At 39.6% G+C, this 19,322-nt stretch overlaps 1 protein-coding gene across 2 annotated transcripts in view; it reads left to right on the top strand.

Annotated features, from left to right (window-relative positions):
- LOC143883738 (Tetratricopeptide repeat (TPR)-like superfamily protein) overlaps nt 1–19,322 on the top strand; it is a 29,875-nt gene that overhangs the window by 4,738 nt on the left and 5,815 nt on the right. Inside the window, exons 2-4 of one of the 2 annotated variants that reach the window (XM_077387057.1) lie at nt 10,195–10,341; nt 10,538–10,618; nt 14,915–15,132. In XM_077387057.1, the coding sequence (XP_077243172.1) occupies nt 10,195–10,341; nt 10,538–10,618; nt 14,915–15,100 (414 nt within the window). In that variant the 3' untranslated portion in view covers nt 15,101–15,132. The remainder of the gene's footprint in view (nt 1–10,194; nt 10,342–10,537; nt 10,619–14,914; nt 15,133–19,322) is intronic. The other variant, XM_077387058.1, reaches the window with a different exon arrangement.

Genomic DNA, 19,322 nt, shown 5'->3' with positions numbered 1-19,322 from the left:
TTTTGAAAGGCTATTGGTACTGACACTAATGTTTAACACAGACTCACCTTGTCTTATCCTTTTCAATTGGCTATTGAGAGATCTGCTTGGGAATTGTAATAGCTTTTGATAGCTGGTTAAATAATAAAAGATAATGTGGGTTTGTCTTACTATTAATTCATGGGACTGAGAATATCATAGTCAAACGATTATTATCTAAATGGTCTGCATACGAATATTTTAAATCTTAGGCCCGGTTTAGATTGCATGAATTTTTGTGTGAAATTTCTGGAAAAGTTTGGAAAGAAAAAATATTTCTAAATTTTCTTACTAATTTTACACTTGAAAAAAAGGTAACTGAAACTAAACCCATTCAACATTTACTTAGATGGACCTTCAATTTATGTAATATCCCTCTAAATTAATCACAATCATATCATTATCATCTAAATTTTCCCAAGAAAAATTTTCCCATCAGAAATGTTTTTCACTTTTTCTTTCAATCCAAACATAGGCACCTGCCACCTGTAGGTATTCGTGCATGTATTTTTCAAAAAAAATTAGTGGGCTCCTACATTGTTAGATGACCATTCATTTGTTGGGCCCCTACTTAAATGGGTTTGTCCCCAAACATAATCTCCATACGTGGATCCTAACCCTCCGATTTGTGAGGACGATTATATAGTTTAATTGTTGGGCCACTACTTAAATAGATCTGTCCCAAAAAATAATCTCCACAGGTGGATCCTAATCCTCCAATCTATCGAGGTTTCTTTAATGAGTCGTGCCTCACAGATTGGATGGTTAGGATCATTCTATTGAGATGGTTTTTTGGGCTCCGATCAATTTAAGTCAGGGCAACGAATGAATGGTTTGGATCATCAGAATATTCACACCGCAATATATTTTGTGAAAAATAAATGTGGGAAGAGTTTTTACACGATATTGTCTGTGCTTACTTGTCCTCGTAGTTTCCAAAATTTTACTATGGGCCCCCATAAGGTTAGATGATCGAAACCGTTCAATTGTTTGTCCCCTACTTAAATAGGTCTTGTCCCAACTCCCAACTATCATCTCCATAGGAAGAACCTAAGTCTCCGATCTCTAGGCGTTTCTTTAATGAATCATTCTTCTTTCAGATCATAAGGGTATGATTTTTTGCTTTGATTTGATCTATTGAAGTTGGGGCAAAACACTAATTTCCAGTGATTAGGGTTGTTCATATGATAGATCATCATACTACTAGTGGGATTAATCGATTATGTTATCTTTTTATATGAACTTTTTTTTTCTAGATAAACAATGCCTCTTGATCCTGCAGGGGAGAATGGGAAGATGGTGAATCCACCATCGAGAAAAACAGTGTATTGTATTTATTGTAACAAAATTACAACTGGTGGGATTAATCGATTTAAAAATCATTACGCTAATTTACATAGCAAACTCGCCGGGTATTCACGTGTATATGAACAACTAATGAGACAAATGAGAGTTGCCCTCGAATAATTTAAAGAGGATAAACAAGCAATGAAGAATATAAACAAACAAATTGTTGAAGAACGAAACACACAAGAAGAAGCAATGCTAGATAGAGATGTGCGTGTGGCAAGGAAAGGCAATCAACATACATTCTATATGGAAATGGTAGTGCCATTCAACGCACGAGATGAAGTTGTCTCATCATCAGAACCTTCACGTAGGTTTGATGTAGACCCATCATTTGCATGTAGACGTAGGTCTGACTCAAAAAGAAGTAAAGCACATGCGCCGCGCTACCTATTATGTCTTGCTGGTTTCGTCTATCTTACCTTCAATCCATTTTTTATCTTATCTACACTTGCCTCTTGGCTTATGTCAAGATATTGATTCCTTCTTACCCATATGCTTCACACAAGGGGTTTTAGCCTTAGCCTTAGCTTACTTGCTTGTTCTATAAGTTGACTACTCTATTGGGGAATACTCCTTAATGTCATATACTGGATGCTCGAGGCTCCCCCAATCGAAAGCTGCGACAAGGAAAAGGCTGTTATGTTATGCATGCAGATACATGATCTATGGATAAATGCATGTATATGTGGGTATAGCTATTTTAAAATGGATTGGCGGATATCTATCGGCTCCGGTGGGTTCCCTTAGCCAAGCCACTGCCTATGAGTCGCCGGTCATCCAAGTGTTGTAGCCCGGTCGAGCAAGCAGGGTCACAACGGAGGGAAGCCGTTTTCAGTCTTTACTAGCCGTCCTCTATCTAGTCAGATCGGGGATGGTAAGTCAATCAAGAAAGGTATATGGTCTCCCTTGTATAGTTAAGGCGAAGCCAATCAAGAAAGGTATAAGCCAAGCAAGAAAACGGTTGGCAGTTAACGGATATGGGCTGGCTTAAAAAGGAGCATATATGAAAAAGTTGGCTAAACCTCGTCTTTTTCTACCTTTTTTACGAAAGGAAATGACTACAAAGTTTCATTTCAATTGAAAGATCAGATCAATTTCATGCCTGCATCTCAAGTTCGGAAAGTCTTTTAGCCGACGGAGATGCAGCATTACGAGCCATTCGTAGAAGTGGTATACTATTAAGTTTCGTACGTGACGTAACCCCTATGCAATATAATGGATGTAGACCTCCTAAAAAAAGGCGTGTGTAGAAATAAGAATTGAACTGATTTCAAGAGAAATAAATGATTCAATGATCTGATCAATAATATTAGTGGTTCGAGAGGGAGCAGGCATTTGATAAGTTCACAAAGAGGTTCTGACTTCGGAATAGGTTTCCTGCGTATAGTTCATTTTGGCGAGTTCCCTCCCAAAAAACCAAACTCTGCCTTACGTAAAGTTGCGATCTCTATAAGGTTCCTCCTCCGAGTGGCCCTAGACTTACCCAGCTTTTCCGACCCGCAACAGAATGTCCCTCCCACAGAAATTCCGAAAGCTCGTAATCAAATCCGGGTAGTTGAAGATAAGCATAGATCCGGAGATTCCCGAATAGGTCAACCTTTCGAACTGCTGCTGAATTCATGGGCAGGCTGGTCCATTTGTAGCAGCACGATATTCTGATGTTGGCCCATCAACGATATGGCCCACAAGTTTGGGTAGAGGTTTTTGTTCAACCTCTTATAATGATGCTCTTACAAGGAGTGGAACCTTAGACCCACTTAGGTTTGTATCTCCATCACAACAACCTACTTTAAAAGCAACATGGGGAAAAGACTTGAAGAAGTTAGGCAGGGTGATGGGAAGATTTTGGTATTATGCTGGACTACCATTTCGTGCGGCTTCAAATCCATATTATAGGATAACCATAGAAACCATGCAACAAGTAGGACTTGGAGTTAATCCACAAACTCCATACGAACTTGGAGGTCCCATATTAGATGAAGATATTGAAGATGTCAGACAACATTTTAAAGAGTTTAAAAGAATATGGGACAAATCAAGATGTACCACTCTGACTGATAGATAGAAAGATATCAATGGAAGGACACTAATTAACTTTTTGGCATCTAGTCCTCGAGGGATAGTGTTCCTTAATGCATTGATGCTTCAAAAGAGCAGAAGAATGCTAAATACTTATTCAAACTATTCCACAAACTGGTTGAAGAAGTTGGAGAAAGAATATGTTGTTCAATTTGTAAATTACAATGCAGCGAACTATAAAGCAGCCAAAAAACTATTGTTGGAAAAGTTGAAATCTTTTTTGGGCCCCTTGTGCGGCACAGTACTGAGAATGGTGGTTTCAAAAGAAAGACCTGCACGCCAGATCTTTCTTCATCTCATGCACTGCATTGCACAACCATTTCCATGTAGAATGTATGTTGAATAGCTTTCCTCACCGCATACATATCTCTGTGTTTCATTGTCCAATAGTTTGTATGTTTATGTTTTTTATTTCTTGTTTCTTCTCTTTAAATTGCTCGAGGGCAGCTCTCATTTGCCTCATCACTTATTTAGGTGCACGTGGACACCCGACTGGGTTTTCATGTAACTTAGCGAGATGATATATAAATCGATTAATCCTACCAATAGTAATTTTGTTACAATAAATACAATGCACTTACTTTCTCGATGGTGGACTCACCATTGTCCCATGCCACCATGCAGGATCAAGAGGCATTGTTTATAAAGAAAAAAGATCACACAAAAAAGATCATACAATCGACTAATCCCACTCGTAGCAGATGAGCGACCCTGATCACTCGAATTTAATATTTTGCCCCGACTTCTATAGTTCAAATCAAAGCCCAAAATCACACTCTTTCGATCTCTGAGAAGAATTTTCATGTTGATTACAATACATAGTGTCGCCAGAGGTCACGAAAGCAGCAAAAAATTCTTCCCCATAAGGAGAGAGACCTGTGAGTCCTACCCATCCAACAAGGTAGGACCCATTGGCCCAACCTTAAAATGAAAGAGTTCATGGTGAGGGACCAAAAGAGCAGGGCGGCGAAAAGCCACAGTTTTTTCAGAGGAATGCAGACTGTTGACAAGTAAATGGCATCGTAAATTCCATGCTCATTCCAAAAATCAGCTCGTTTTGCACTTACCCTTTTTACCCATTTCTTTCATGCCAGATCCACGACTGGCCAGGATCTCATAGGTTTATCATTGGCCCAATATGAGATGTCAACATTGGCATCTTCTATTAGGAGTTTAGATTTTTTAACAAGCTTGGTCGATGGTTGTTCTTTAAAATTGTGTGACACCAAGGACCAAGGACGAACGATGAAGAGTTAGGAACAGGGGAAAATAGAATGTTTGGGAAAGTATTCTCTCTGAAATCCTTGAATCGACATAAGCTGTCAGTGGGATCAGATGTAGAGGCATCATCAAAAGTCTTTAGAGATTTAGTTTTGAGACTCGTCGCCATTTGAGATTTAGATGAATAGAGAATAGGAATGATAAGAGGACGAAGCAATGGCACGACTCATATGCTTCGGATTGTAATAGAAGTTGAAGACAGAAGATAAAGGGATTGGGAATGTGAACTTCAAAGCGATTATGATGTTATATAAGTTGAGAGAATGTCGTATCAAAAGAGTGACAAGTATGGGGATTGGAGCACCACGCTGATCTGCTAAAACTTATTATTACTAGTTTTTGAAAGGATCAAATTGCCTTTTTTGGAGGGACACATGTTGTTTCAGAGAGGCATGTCACAGAATGACTGTTCAGATAATAACTAAATAGCCGTTTTTTTTTGGGGGGGGAGGGAGTTAATGGCACAAGTGTCGTCAAGGCTGTCTGTTTGGATTAATTCTTCGATTCAGGTGTTTAGCATGATTCATGGCATAAAATCACGAGTCAAAATCCCAATCAAATACATGAGAAGGTCGCCATTAGCACGCCATTCTCTATCTCTCTCCACGCACTAGTTTCTTCTTCTTTTTTGTCTTCTAGATCTCCTAAACTATCTCTTTCAAATCTTTCCCCCTATATTTTCTGTCTTTATTTGTGCGCAACCCATTTTTGGGCTTTCCTTTTTTTCTCATTTTCAAAAATAGCGCAAAAGCGCAAGAGAAATCTCTCCTTCTTTGTTTCTGTCGTGCGAATCTCTATCTCTTTGCATTTTTTGGGTTTCCTTTTCTCTCTCCTCAAATCTCTCTCTCTCTCTCTCTCTCTCTGCGCATTATGAAAATCTCTCTCTCGCACTTAATCCTTCTCTCTGGTTTTTTCATTTGCACATTTTGGGGTTGTGGCAAACCCTTTTATCTCTCTCGTTATTGCACAGGGCAAACCCCTTTTTGTTTTTACTATAGCAAACCCCACCTTGTTCCTTGCGATTACCATTGTCTCGATTATTACTCCTCTTTGCATCTTGCGAGCACACTTCCCAAAACCCCAAATCTTTCCTTGCTTTCTCTTTTGTTTTCATTTAGGAAGAAAATCTTCTTCCAAATCACTTTTGGCTCTCCCCTTGAAAGTCCCAATCTCAATTCAAAATCCCAAATCCTTTTTTTAACATACTTTCTCACCATCATCTCATCTGGCGATACCAAATGGCTCTCATTACACCCAAACTCCCTCTAGGTCTATTTATTTACTCTTCCTTTGGGTTGTTATTCAAGGCACACACCAAGTGCCCGAGAGAGGTGTGATGCCTTGATTGTCTTCTTTTTGTTGCAAGTTGAAGGTATTCGACCTTTAACTTGAGGGGGAGTGTTGTAATTGTCTTTTCCTTCGTATTGTCTTGGGGTTGTCCTTTTCGTGGTGTGTCCTCTTTATGTTGTCTTCTTGAGGGAGTGTTGTTATGTTGTTCATTTTCTTGTTGTTGTTCTCTTAGTCGTCTTTTTGGGGAGTGTTAGTGTTGTTTCCATATTGTTTTCTTGAGGGAGTGTTGTCCTTGTCTTCTCTTTAGGGGGAGTGTTGTCTTGTTTTCATGTATTGTTTTTCATGTCTCTTCGTGTTGTTCGGCTTTATGCCTTATCTCTTTGTGTTGTCTTGACATTGACCTCCTTGTATTGTCATCTCCGGGCTAATGTAGTTTCACCCGAGGGGGAGTGTTGTTGTGCTCCCTAGTCAGTCTTTGTCTTCTCAGCTTTATACCTAATCCCCTCTTTTTTGGGAGATGGCTTCCATATTCATCTTTGGTTGGCTCTCTTACAGGCGACGATCATTTCCCCTCAACCTCTCTTTTTCGGGCTATGGTGTTCCCATTATTGGTCGGCTCCTTTTCAGGCGACGATGTTAATTCCGTCGACCTTGTCTCCAGAAGATGGTTCCCCCATCGTTGGTTATATTCTTCCTCATTTTCCAGGCGATGGCTTCCATATCCGTCGTTGGCCGACTCTTTTACAGGGGACAGTCTTTTCCTGTCAACCTCTCTTTTTTGGGCGATGGTTTCCCCATCATTGGTCGGTTCTTTTCAAGCGACGATGTTCATTCCGTCGACGTAGTCTCTAAACAATGGTGTCCCCATCATTAGTTGGTTTATCTTCTCCCTCATTTTCTTCTTGTCTTCAGGCGACGATGTTCATGCTGTCGACGTAGTCTCTAGACGATAGTTTCCCCATCGTTTGTTAGTTATCCTTTTTTCTCTCCCTTCTCTCTAGGCGACGATTTTGCCGTCGACCTTGTCTTCGATGGTTTCCCCATCGGTTGTTATCCTCTTCACTTGGTGTTGTGTTGCTTCGCCAATGTTCGCTGTACGCACCTTTGGTGTGACCCTTTTGCTTGCTGGATCGTAGTTGTTCCTGCCATGGCACCTCCATTGCTCGTGATCTGTGGATCTGTTCGCCGTGCTCTCATTCAGGAGGAGGCCCTGTTTGATTGCTCTCGCTATTGTGCTATTTCAGGGGAGCTGCTCTTTTTGTTGGCCATTGAGCTCGTTGCTGTTTATTGTGGCCTTTACTGTCTTTTTTAGTATTATGCTTTCATTATGTATTCACCACACCAACTTGAGGAGTGTTATACCAAGCTGGATGTGTGTATGGGCTTATTGTACTATTTTTATGCATGGTCTTTTTATTGTACTTTTTAGTTGTTGTTGTAGTTCTTTGTACCAAGCTGGAGCTTTATAGTATATACACTCTAGCTTGAGGGAGTGTTGAATAACATGTATTAAGGGTAGTTTAGTCATTACTTATAGTGTAAAGGGTATTGTAGTCATTGTACATTGTTGCCCTAGTTTGGGCCCATAGATACATCATTTACATGAGGAGCTCCCTAGTGGTGACTCTCCATCTCTCTACTCCTCTTCTTCTTCCTCTCCTCTAACCCTAATCTCATTTCTAACATATGCTTTCTTCAATGGTGAAGCTTGGATCTAGCAATGGTGATGCCGAATCAGTGGAAAATGAAATCTCCTTGCAAACAAGGATTATAAGACTAAGAACAAGAGAAGAAACTTGAAGAACAAGCTCTTTTTCTCTTTTGAATGAGATTCACTTGAAATTTTCTCCAAATGGAGAATCTCCCTCCAAAGTTTCTAATTTCCAATCTCTCCAATTTCAAAATTACACTTTCAAAATGGGTTCCAGGAGAGAATAACCGGTTTTGGTACCATTCAAAAAGAAAAAAAAAGGCGGTTTTGGTGTAAGGTTTCAGCATGTTAAAAGGTCAGCCAATGGAGAGGCAGATAGGTTGGCCCGTGCAGGGGTCAGGAGGGCTGACTTGGAAGTTTTTGATTTTTTACCGCCATGTTGCTAGTCTCTTGTATTTTATTGTTGTTTCTTTTGTTGTAGCCTCGACCATCTCGTTGCGGGCCTCCTTTTTATTTTTAATAATATTTTGCTCCTAGCATTTATCGACCATCTCGGTCGTGGGCCTCTTATTTTTAACAATATTTTTCTCTTAGCCATTAAAAAAAAAGGAAAAAAAGAAAAAAAAAGTAGAGGTTGGTCAGTAACCGTTAGAACCAAAGGGTATAAAGATGAGGAGAAAAGAATGTTGCTCTCTCTCGCCAATTCAACAAACAACTTGGATCTTTTTCTTTTTATCTAAGAGTAGTCTGTAACGTAGATCTCTTCTTCCCTCTACATTCTCATTCTGCAATTCGATTGTATACGGTGGAGACATAAATGGACATTGCCACGAAGAAGGTTCCATGGTGAATTTCTTTTCCCTTACACTAAATGAATTATTAAGTCTTCAATCACAATGCATTTGAACCAACAATCGTTTGATCGCGGTTCACACATTACTGGAATTCTAGGTAAAGTTTTACTAATTGGAAAGGCATTCGAAAACCTTCGATCGAAGGATATTTTCCCTCTTATAAGGGTGCGTTTGGATACAAGGAATCAAGAATGGGTATAGAAATCAAATTCAGTTCCTATTCCATTTCCCATGGTAAAGGGAATGTGGATTCCAATTCTTGTGTTTGGCTACCCATTATAATAAAGAATCGTTATTAACGAAGGATTTTCCAAAATAGCAGGTTTAGGGTCTCGCGTTTGAGACTAAGCATTTGCCATTGAGAGAGAGAGAGAGAGAGAGAGAGAGAGAGAGAGAGAGAGAGAGAGAGAGAGAGAGAGAGAGAGAGAGAGATTTTCTCCCTTAAATCATGGAGACTTTTTCTCCCTAATTTTGTCCACCAAATCGAGTAATTTTGTTTTGGGAATCAGAATACCACTTACCTAGGGCGGTATCAAAATCCACCCAAGATTCCACCTAAAATTCCGGTTGGGCATTCCCTTTGCATTGAGTAAGATCACCCAAACACAAGAATCGTGGGGATAGAATCAAACACCGATTCTTTATTTCCGATTCCATCAATCCAAACGCACCCTAAAAGTAGTGTAGTATTTTTGCACCAACACACATGCCACATGCAACACTTGGTATACAATCAGATAGGGTTACCAAGATAGATTCCTGTTTTCATCTTCAAGCAAGGTGCGGTTAAACATCAATAAATGAAAGAAGGATATAACATACAATGGCAGTGCCAGAGACATGCCACACATGAAACACATAGGATACTGCCCCTGTATAGCACTAAAGGTTATTAGAACCACAATTTTATTTGCCTCTCGAATACATAATATCACCCGATGCTGGAAACTCCAAAGAAGGCCTACCTTAATGTTTTTTCAACTATCCAAAGAATTGTTTGCTTCCTGCTTGAATTTTCTTGAGGGTTTAGTAGTCACATTCATTCTGATCTGTAGTTACTTTTAGAGTGATGCTTCTTCCAAGCATTCTAACCTTTGGGTCCGTTAGTGGACGTACCAACTATATCATTATCACTTTCCAGATTTTATGTAATTCATAACCTATCTTTCCTGGATTTCATTTTTTTTTGAATGGTGTCTTTTCTGGATTTCTTAGCATTCGTGTATGTTCTGTATGGAGCTACTTAAAGTAATTACTTGCTCTCATGGTTTTAAATTTTGGTTTCTGTGTTGGTTTCGGCCACCACCGAAACCGAAATGTTTCGGTTTCGGGCCGAAACCATGTAAAAATATGATTATGATTTCGTTTATTTTTTTTTATTTTCGATCGAAATTTCTAAAATTTCGGTTTCAATTTCGGCGATTTCGGTGGAAATTATAACATTTCGGTCTACATTTTTAAAATTTCGGTGCAAATTTTGTAAAAGAGTCCACAAATGAAATTTCGGTTGGCAACATTTCGGCGAAATTTCGGAATTTCGGTGAAATTTCGGCGAAATCTTGTAAAGAAAACCATGCTTGCTCTTCACGGCCCTTATCTTTAAACTGTGTTTTCTTGTCAAGTAACTTCTTGGCAAATCTTGAGTGCGTGACTTACAACTCTCCCTTACAGGGGCTGGCACTGGTAATGCACAAGAATCGTGAAGGTCCAGCTGTGTTTGAGATGCTGAATAAAGCTTTGGTACTTGCTCGCTCTGAGAAAAGAGTCACTGAAGAGCGCAACATTAAAATCTTGATTGCACAAATGCATGTCGTAAAGGTGGTAACATTGACCCTCTTGGTTGCAGCTGCTTGTAGAAAGATAGTGTGTGCTGTTCTAACATTTTAAATACACCTAGACATTTTCTACAATACATTTTAACGTTTGCTTAGGAAAAACCTAAACTATATATTCCTTGTTTGTAAGTTGTAATTTGGTCAGTGGAGAACAATAAAGTTACCTCTCTGTCATGCAGGGCAACTTGGAGGAGGGCTTGAAGAAATTCCAAGATTTAGTTAATGAGGACCCTAGAGATTTTCGACCCTATCTTTGTCAGGTAAAGAGTGGTTACTGGTTAGAGAGCGCTCAGGACATGTTTAAGTTGGTATTTACATGCAGTTCTCTTTTTCTTGTTATTCTGTGGTTTTGATGGTTCTGTTTTAGTAAAAGCATTTTCTCATCTCTTATGCTTCCTTACTATATATATGTTAGTCTTAAAATCTTAATGAGAACTTCTGTTTCAGTCTAGGCATTATCATTGGTAGCCTAACAGATTTGGAAGGATATTCTAATCATTTTTAAAAAATTAATATTTTATTGAGTAATATGTTTATAATTGGTTCTATGAATGTAACATTGTATTTTCCATGTTATTGAGAATGATAGAGATCAAATCTATGGAAAAGGTAAACTTCTTTTGAACAGTAAAAGAGAGTAATAACTGCGATAGTAATGCAAACTTTATCGCATATACAATTATGGAAAACCAGAACCTGCACAAACACCTAAAACTACCGAGGATTTTCTTTCCAACAACCAAAACTTCATGTCCAACACCTTGGCTAGATCATCCACTACCTATTTGGCTTCCCGTAAAACGTTGCTGGAATGGTATGCTCGTCACAATGTCTAGGATTTCCTCTATCGGGAGATAGTCGGGGATAGTACCTTTATTAATTCATCCAATTATATTCCATGAATTTCCTTCCGCCAAGAGAGGGCCACCAACTAATGATTTGGAAAGCTTCAAGCTGGGGGTAAAGCTAGAACCTCAGTCTCACTTGAATTTTGAACCCCAATAGGAGCAGAGAAAACCAATTTCATCAAGCCTATGTGGTCCTTTAAAACTCCACCAATACCCGCCAGTCCTCTATTATCAAACTATCTGCCATCGAAGTTAAGTTTGAGGTAATTCACCGGGAGAGACTGCAACCTAAACGATTTCTTTTGCCAAGTACAATCTTGAATAAGCTAAATCAACCTAAATAAATCCGAAAATGTCTCAGTCAAATCCATGAGCATGGTGTTTCTGAATTCACATGTGTTGATGTATGCACTTTGCCATGTTTGGAAGAATTCTATTTTATTTTACTGGGCAGTGAGGATGAAGTTTTTACCCTAACCCCAACACTACTTGCTCAAGGGCAACGCCACTAGGGAGAAGTCTCAGCTTTCAATTTGCAAGAATCCTTGCAACTTAAGTCCTATACTTGTAAGTTTTCATTGGTTACCTCATTGTTCCTAGCTGTTGATCTTGACAGCTTATGCTTGATAAATTCTTCTCTCGCAAGAGAAAATGGACAAGACAAGCAACGAAAACTGTATCGAACTTTTCTTTTCTAATTCATAATGCCTTTCTGTCTCTAGTCAACCGTTATTACTTTTTCAAAAACCAACAGCTCTCAAGCTTAAACAGGGTTGTGGAACTGTTGGATAAACACATTAAATATTCCAAATTTTTTAAACTTAATTAATAAATCATATGCCCTATGATAACTTTCAATTGTTGAATCAATAGTTGAAAACTTAATAAGCCGAACTACTTGTGTGTGTCATTTAAGCATCCATGTCCTGTGTTTGAGCTGCTCATCTGATGAAGCATCCCATTATGGTAACTTTCAATTTACCAAAAAATAAAAATAAACATGAGATTTGAAGAAATTGTAGCAAAATCTGTAAATCAATATTCTGAGGATGTAAGCTCCAAAAAAAGTATTTCTTGTACATATTCATCAGCTGAACTAAGCTTTCCATGCTCTTCCTAATCTCCCGCGACTTCGTTTTTGTTAAGATAAAAATGAATGCAGATTTGTTTGTTTCACTTCTGGGGAGCAGGTTGGGTCCAGATTGATTATTCTATTTCTCTTCTGTTAGTTTCTGGATCCGTACATCTTTGTTTGTTTTTATTCTCTGTTAATGATTATATTTTCTCGGTGATCATAAAAGAAAACCCCATTCAGTCGCTGCATATATATATATATATATATATATATATATATATATATATATATATATATAGAGAGAGAGAGAGAGAGAGAGAGAGAGAGAGAGAGAGAGAGAGAGAGAGAGAGAGAGAAGGGTTGCTGCGCTCGAGCGCAGCTAGGCTTAGCTGCACTCGAGCACAGAAACAGGGGGGTGGAGCCATTGGGGGGGTGATCCTAACCATTCATTTGAAAGGCCCCATCATGGATGGGGGGCCTACCAAAAATCAGTTCCATTGGATCACCAATGGGTGTCCATTTGTGGGGCTAAAAATGGACAGATACTGTTTGTCCACAAATCTGTCCATTTTTTGCCCCACAAATGGACACCCTAAGGTGATCCAATGGAGCTGATTTTTGGTGGACACCCTACCCATGAAAGGGCCCATCAAATGAATGCTTTGGATCCCACCCTGTTTCTGTGATCGAGCGCAGCTGCGCTCGAGCAAAGCAACTCTATCCTCTCATATATATATATATATATATATATATATATATATATATATATGAGGAAACTGTTGGTGAGCTTAAGCTCACCAAACTTTTGGTGAGCTAGCTTGCCCAATCACATGGGGGCCCACTTTGTTAGGATGATCCAAACCATTCATTTTAAAGGCCTTATGATAGATAGGGGGTGTACCAAAAATCAGCTCCATAGGATCATCCTAACCCCTTCATTTGTGAGGACAAAAATGGGCAGATTTGTGTCTGTCCATTTTTGTCCTCCACAAATGGAGGGGTTAGGATGATCCTATGGAGCTGATTTTTGGTACACCCCCTATCTATGATAAGGCCTTTAAAATGAATGGTTTCGATCACTCCCCAAAATGTGGGACCCATGTGATTGGGCAAGCTAGCTCACCAAAAGTTTGGTGAGCTTAAGCTCACCAACAGTTTCCTCTATATATATATATATATATATATATATATATATATAGAGAGAGAGAGAGAGAGAGAGAGAGAGAGAGAGAGAGAGAGAGAGAGGAAAAGGATTGTGCGCTCGAGCGCACCTAAGCTTAGGTGCGCTTGAGTGCCAAATCACATGGGTCCCACATTTTTTGTGCTGATCCAAACCATTCATTTGCATGGCCCCATCATAGATAGGGTGTGTACCAAAAATCAGGTCCATTGAATCATCCTAACCCCTCCAAAAGTGGAGGGCAAAAATGGGCAGATTTGTGGACAAACAGAGTCTGTCCATTTTGACCTCCACAAATGGATGGGTTAGGATGATCCTATGGAGCTAATTTTTGGTACATACCCCATCTATGTAAGGGCCTTTCAAATGAATGCTTTGGATCATCCTAACAAAGTGGGCCCACATGAGTTTGGGGCACTCGAGCGCACAATCCTTTTCCCTCATACATATATATATATATATATATATATATATATATATATATATATATATATATATATATATATATGAGAAAACGGTTTCTACACACAAGTGTAGATAAGTTATCTACACACTAGCTTAAAATACAGTGGAGGGCATATTGTTTGGGTGATCCAAACCATTCATTTGATTTGCCCTCACATAGATAGGGTGTCCACAAAAAATCAGCTCCATAGGATCATCCCAACCCTACGATTTGTGGAGGTAAAATGGACGTGTATAAACCTTCACAAATCTGTCCATTTTTTGCCTCCACGGTTCGAAGGGTTAGGATGATCCTATGGAGCTGATTTTTTGTGGACACCCTATCTATGTGAGGGCCAGTCAAATGAATGGTTTGGATCACCCAAACAATGTGGGCCTCCACTGTATTTTAAGCTAGTGTGTAGATAACTTATCTACACTTGTGTGTAGAAACCGTTTTCTCATATGTATATATATATATATATATATATATATATATATATATACATATGAGGAAAGTGTTGGTGAGCTTAAGCTCACCAAACTTATGGTGAGCTTAAGCGCCCCAATCACATGGGTCCCACATTTTCTGTGGTGATCCAAACCATTCATTTGCAAGGCCCTATCATAGATAGGGTGTGTACCAAAAATCAGCTCCATAGGATCATCCTAAAATGGGCAGAGTTGTGGACAAATAATGTCTGTCTATTTTGACCTCTACAAATGGATGGGTTAGGATGATCCTATGGAGCTGATTTTTGGTACACACCCCATCTATGTAAGGGCCTTTCAAATGAATGCTTTGGATCATCTTAACAAAGTAAGCCCCAATGTGATTGGGCGCTTAAGCTCACCAAACTTATGGTGAGCTTAAGCTCACCAACACTTTCCTCATATATATATATATATATATATATATATATATATATTGATTACCTTTCATAACAATGCTACAGGGTATAATATGCAGCTTAATATATATTAATTACATTCCATAGCAATGTTACAGGGTATAATCTACAGCTTATTAGACAATAAGAAGGAAGCGGAAGAACAGTTTGAGAATTATCGGAGCTTTGTTCCCCAAGAATTTCCCCAGAGAGGATTTCTTGATGATGTCATATTGGCGGCAAAAACAGAATCTCGGGAGCAGTTTGAGAAGGAGTTTGAGGATGAATTCTCATACAAAAAGTAATGACCTGTCACAGTGCAAACCCCACCAAGCAGGTTAGTTGCATCAAATTGGAAACCCTTAATAGTTTAAATGATATTCCATAACAATCCGCAGGGATGGAAATGTGTCTTTCTCTTCCTTCATACATGGGAAAAGAGAAAAATAAAAATCGTCGTCATCTTTGTAGCCATGGATAATACAATCCCATAACTACGACTTGAATAATATCACTTCTATTGATTTTTTATTCCAACTACAGCCTTCATCAACATATACACTTTAGGATTGTATAAGTCATTGGAAATTTTGATTGATTTTGAGAATGATAGGAGGCAATTAGGAAAAGACATGTTGTCATTCAATTAGTAGACCAGGCAATCGTTTTGGGCCATCTAATCAGTAGCTCATCTCTTATATCGACTAGCAATTCTATTTTTCTTTCTGATTAATTTGCTTTATTTTATTTTGTTTTTTTTGTGAAATGTTGTCTGTTACATAGTCACAAATATTTGTCTTGGAATTTCTTTGGAAGGATGAATCTCAGAATATTTTATTTTTTTTTGTTATTTTCGGATTTATATCGGGGGAATCTCGGAATAGTTTGTCTAAAAGTGGGCTATCGGTCGATCCTCTTGGATGGATAGGAGCATCTTAAACTCAGGAATACTCAGGCCTGTATTGGGTTATGGAACAACTTGCAAATTAAAGAAGAAGAGCTAGACTCGTGAACTTCGATCAAAAGCGAAAAGAAAGAAAAGCAACCCCGAAAAAGAGAAACTCAGAGTAAACCTTGGAGCATTCACATTTCACCGCCATCACCGGGCTGAATCTCGACTGTTGTTTAGGCAAACAACCTATCAAATCCATTGAGCTTGTAGATGCCAAACCTGAGGATCTCAGAAAGGGGCAAGAAGGGTAACTGATTTTGGAAGGAAGAGGAGAAAAGGATGGCAAGAGATAGAGAGCCTCCATGGAAAGAAAAGAAAAAATCCCGTTTTTTGATCACCCAAGAGTTTCTCCTATATGTAAGAGAAAGATATAGGCGCTAGGGTTTGGCAAAATCGGTGATTTCTGGAACAGTGAGACAACGAGAGACAAATTTTTTATCAGACTGTTGCCGATTTTGCCTAAATGGAAGAAACTTGTTTTTGAAAAAAAATGTGGGGGCACACAAGCAGTTAAATTATTACTTCTTACCAGACAATCTTCTTTAGGTGCTTTGTTTTCTACTAATCCCTCTTTATCCTGCTTTCTTGCCCTGATTTAATTCCCTTTGTGTTCTGCTTTCTAAGGAGTATTTCTGTCATTTTGATCCCTGATTTACCCATAATCAACGACGCCACGCATTCCATTGTTTTCATCTCCCTGTCGTTTTCGCATTTTACCTCTTTTCCTGTTACCATCTCAATCATCCCCAGTAAAGTTGCTAGGCAAATAAATGTCTCCCAATCGAGCTCCTCCAACTCAATCGAAATTTGTTTCTACATGGAAATTCGTGAGGCCTGTTCTCCACATCCATAGGATCCTTGCTTAGACCCTGGTTCTTAGTACCAGGTCTCTAACCAAAGATTCTTCCATCCCCATCAACAAACTCCGAAATCCCCAATGGATCCTTCCTCGGAACTGAATCCCGTCACCATGAATTCTTTTCCCAATCAATCGATCAGATCCCGTCATCACAGACCCTTTCATCCTCAATCAAATCTCGTCACTACGGATCCTCCCTTCAAAAGCAAACTTTGGGGCCCGCCCCAGCACGGAGTCCGCCTTCCGCCCGCTTTCAAATGAGCAGATACTTTCGCTTACTAATCCCAACTTTGTAGGTGTTTGTATCTGTATATATACCAGTTTTTTTGCCCACCCTTAAGACAAAGGATATTCCAGGATATCCGCCAAACCAAGGCCCGTTAGCACACGGCAGTCTTTGCATTGGATGCTAGAAAAGCATCCCGACTTTGTAGGTGTTTGTATCCGTACAAATACCAGTCTTTTGGCCCACCCTGAAGACGTAGGATATTCCAGGATAACCGTCAAACCAAGGCCCGTTAGCACACGACAACCTTTGCACTGGATGCTAGAAAAGCATCCCAACTTTGTAGGTGTTTGTATCCGTACAAATACCAATATTTTGACCCACCCTTAAGACACACGAGTAAGGGTAAAGTACCATCTTTCCCGTCACGCCCCGACCTATGGACCACGTGACAGGCGCCACACACTTACCAGGCCAACCTGGCAACCGTGCAAGGCCTCTGAGTGTACAATCAATCCAGAATAAGGATGGTACTAAACATAACATCCATAATTAACTAAAGTCGATTTACATAAAAGATAATTTTCATATACATGAGTAGGGTCTCGATCGTGGTCCCCAAAAATCAGCTGCCCTGGCTGATGTCCTACACAGTGTCTGAAAGATAAGCAACAGATAAATGTAAGCCAAAGCCTGTAAGCAATATAGTATTACTAGTAGTGTAACATTATATGGTACATGGTTTCAGGTAATAAATACATCATTTATTACCCGGTCGACCCGGTGCTGCAAATAACATTCTCTAGTTCACTTTCGAGAGAGCCCTCGGTCAATCGTGCTAGGGCCGATCGACCAGCCTGGTTAAAAATTTTTAGATAACCTGAAATCCAATTTCAATTTTTCTCCCTCAAGACCTTCAAATCTGAAAAGTGATAAACATAAAAGTTGTTTATTATAAATATAGGAACAACTTTTTAGTTGACCACTTCGGCCAATTTTCACCGGAGATGGCCAGAAATTTCCATTTTCTCCTCTGCTGTCAGAAAGTGGGTTTCCACTCTTATTAGAAACACAAAAATGAGTATATCTCTCTATAAACTTAGAATTGGGAGTTTCACAAAACATAAACATTATTGTTAACATCTCCTACAACTTTTATGTTCGGAGCTCCGGCCAATTCCGGCCGGAGGTGGCCGAAAAACAAGAAACCACATATTTGAACCCACTTTTTAACAGAAAATTGAAATGAGTATAACTGACTCAATTCTTATCCAAATTTAACAAAATTTATTGTACTTCTATCTATGGAAAAAAGATCTACAACTTTCTAGTTGGTTTCTCCGGCTAATTCTGGGCGTAAGCACCCCAAAAACACGAAAGTTCAAATTTCCAGCACTGTGTTCTAAAAAACTGAAATTTGACATTTTACCTTTGATCGTCTCCGGTGATTTGCATAGCTCTTCTGTCTGCTCTGTGCTACTCGAAGACGTTCTCTGATCACTCTGATTTTGTCGGTGGTGATCTGAATCAACTCTGGACCTAGGAGTTGGCACTCTCGAACCTCATCCCAGCAAATGGGAGATCTGAATCTCCTGCCATATAGGGCCTCATAGGGTGCCATCTGAATACTGGCCTGGTAGCTGTTATTGTAAGCAAACTCTATCAGCGCTAAATGGTCATCCCAAGCTCCTTTTAAGTCCAAAACACAAGACCGCAGCATATCCTCCAAGGTCTGAATGGTCCTCTCAGACTGCCTGTCTGTCTGGGGTGAAAAGTTGTACTGAAAGATAACGTGGTGCCCATTGCACGATGCAAACTACCCCAGAACTGGCTCACGAAATGTGGGTCTCTATCGGATACAATCGATACTGGTACCTTGTGCAGTCTGATGATCTGCTCTATGTACAATGTGGCTAGTCTCTCTAGTGACATGCCCGTACTGATGGCCAAAAAGTGAGCTGATTTCGTGAGTCTGTCGATAATCACCCAAATCCTGTCATGTCCCCTTGGAGTCCGTGGAAATCCTAAAACAAAGTCCATCGTGATGTGTTCCCATTTCCACTCGGGAATGGGGAGAGGACATAATAGTCCTGCTGGCCTTTGATGCTCTGCCTTCACCTGCTGCTGCATGTAAGGCATCGAGATACAAACTGAGCTATCTCCCTTTTAATGTCTTCCACCAGAAGGTAGTTTTCAGGTTTCAGTTCATTTTCGTTCTCCTGGGTGAACTGTGTACCCTGTACAATGTGCCTCTTCCAGAATTTCTCTCCTCAACTCTGGATCATCTGGTACACATACTCTGGATCTGAAGTACAGAGAACCATCTAAGTCCACTGCAAAATCAGTCTCAGCACCAGACTCTATCTCACTCCGTAGTCTCTGCAGTACGGGATCTGATAACTATGCTCCTCTTATTGGATCAAGTAATGTGGGTCGGACCTGCAAATGGGCTATTTGGGTTCCGACTCCACTACAACATACTTCCAAGCT

Source organism: Tasmannia lanceolata, unplaced genomic scaffold (assembly GCF_043159265.1).
Source record: "Tasmannia lanceolata isolate RefF3 unplaced genomic scaffold, GAP_Taslan_0.1 ptg000008l, whole genome shotgun sequence".
Taxonomy (NCBI): Eukaryota; Viridiplantae; Streptophyta; class Magnoliopsida; order Canellales; family Winteraceae; genus Tasmannia; species Tasmannia lanceolata.
The sequence above is the reverse complement of the archived record's forward strand: the minus strand, read 5'-3'. Positions and strand labels throughout refer to the sequence as shown.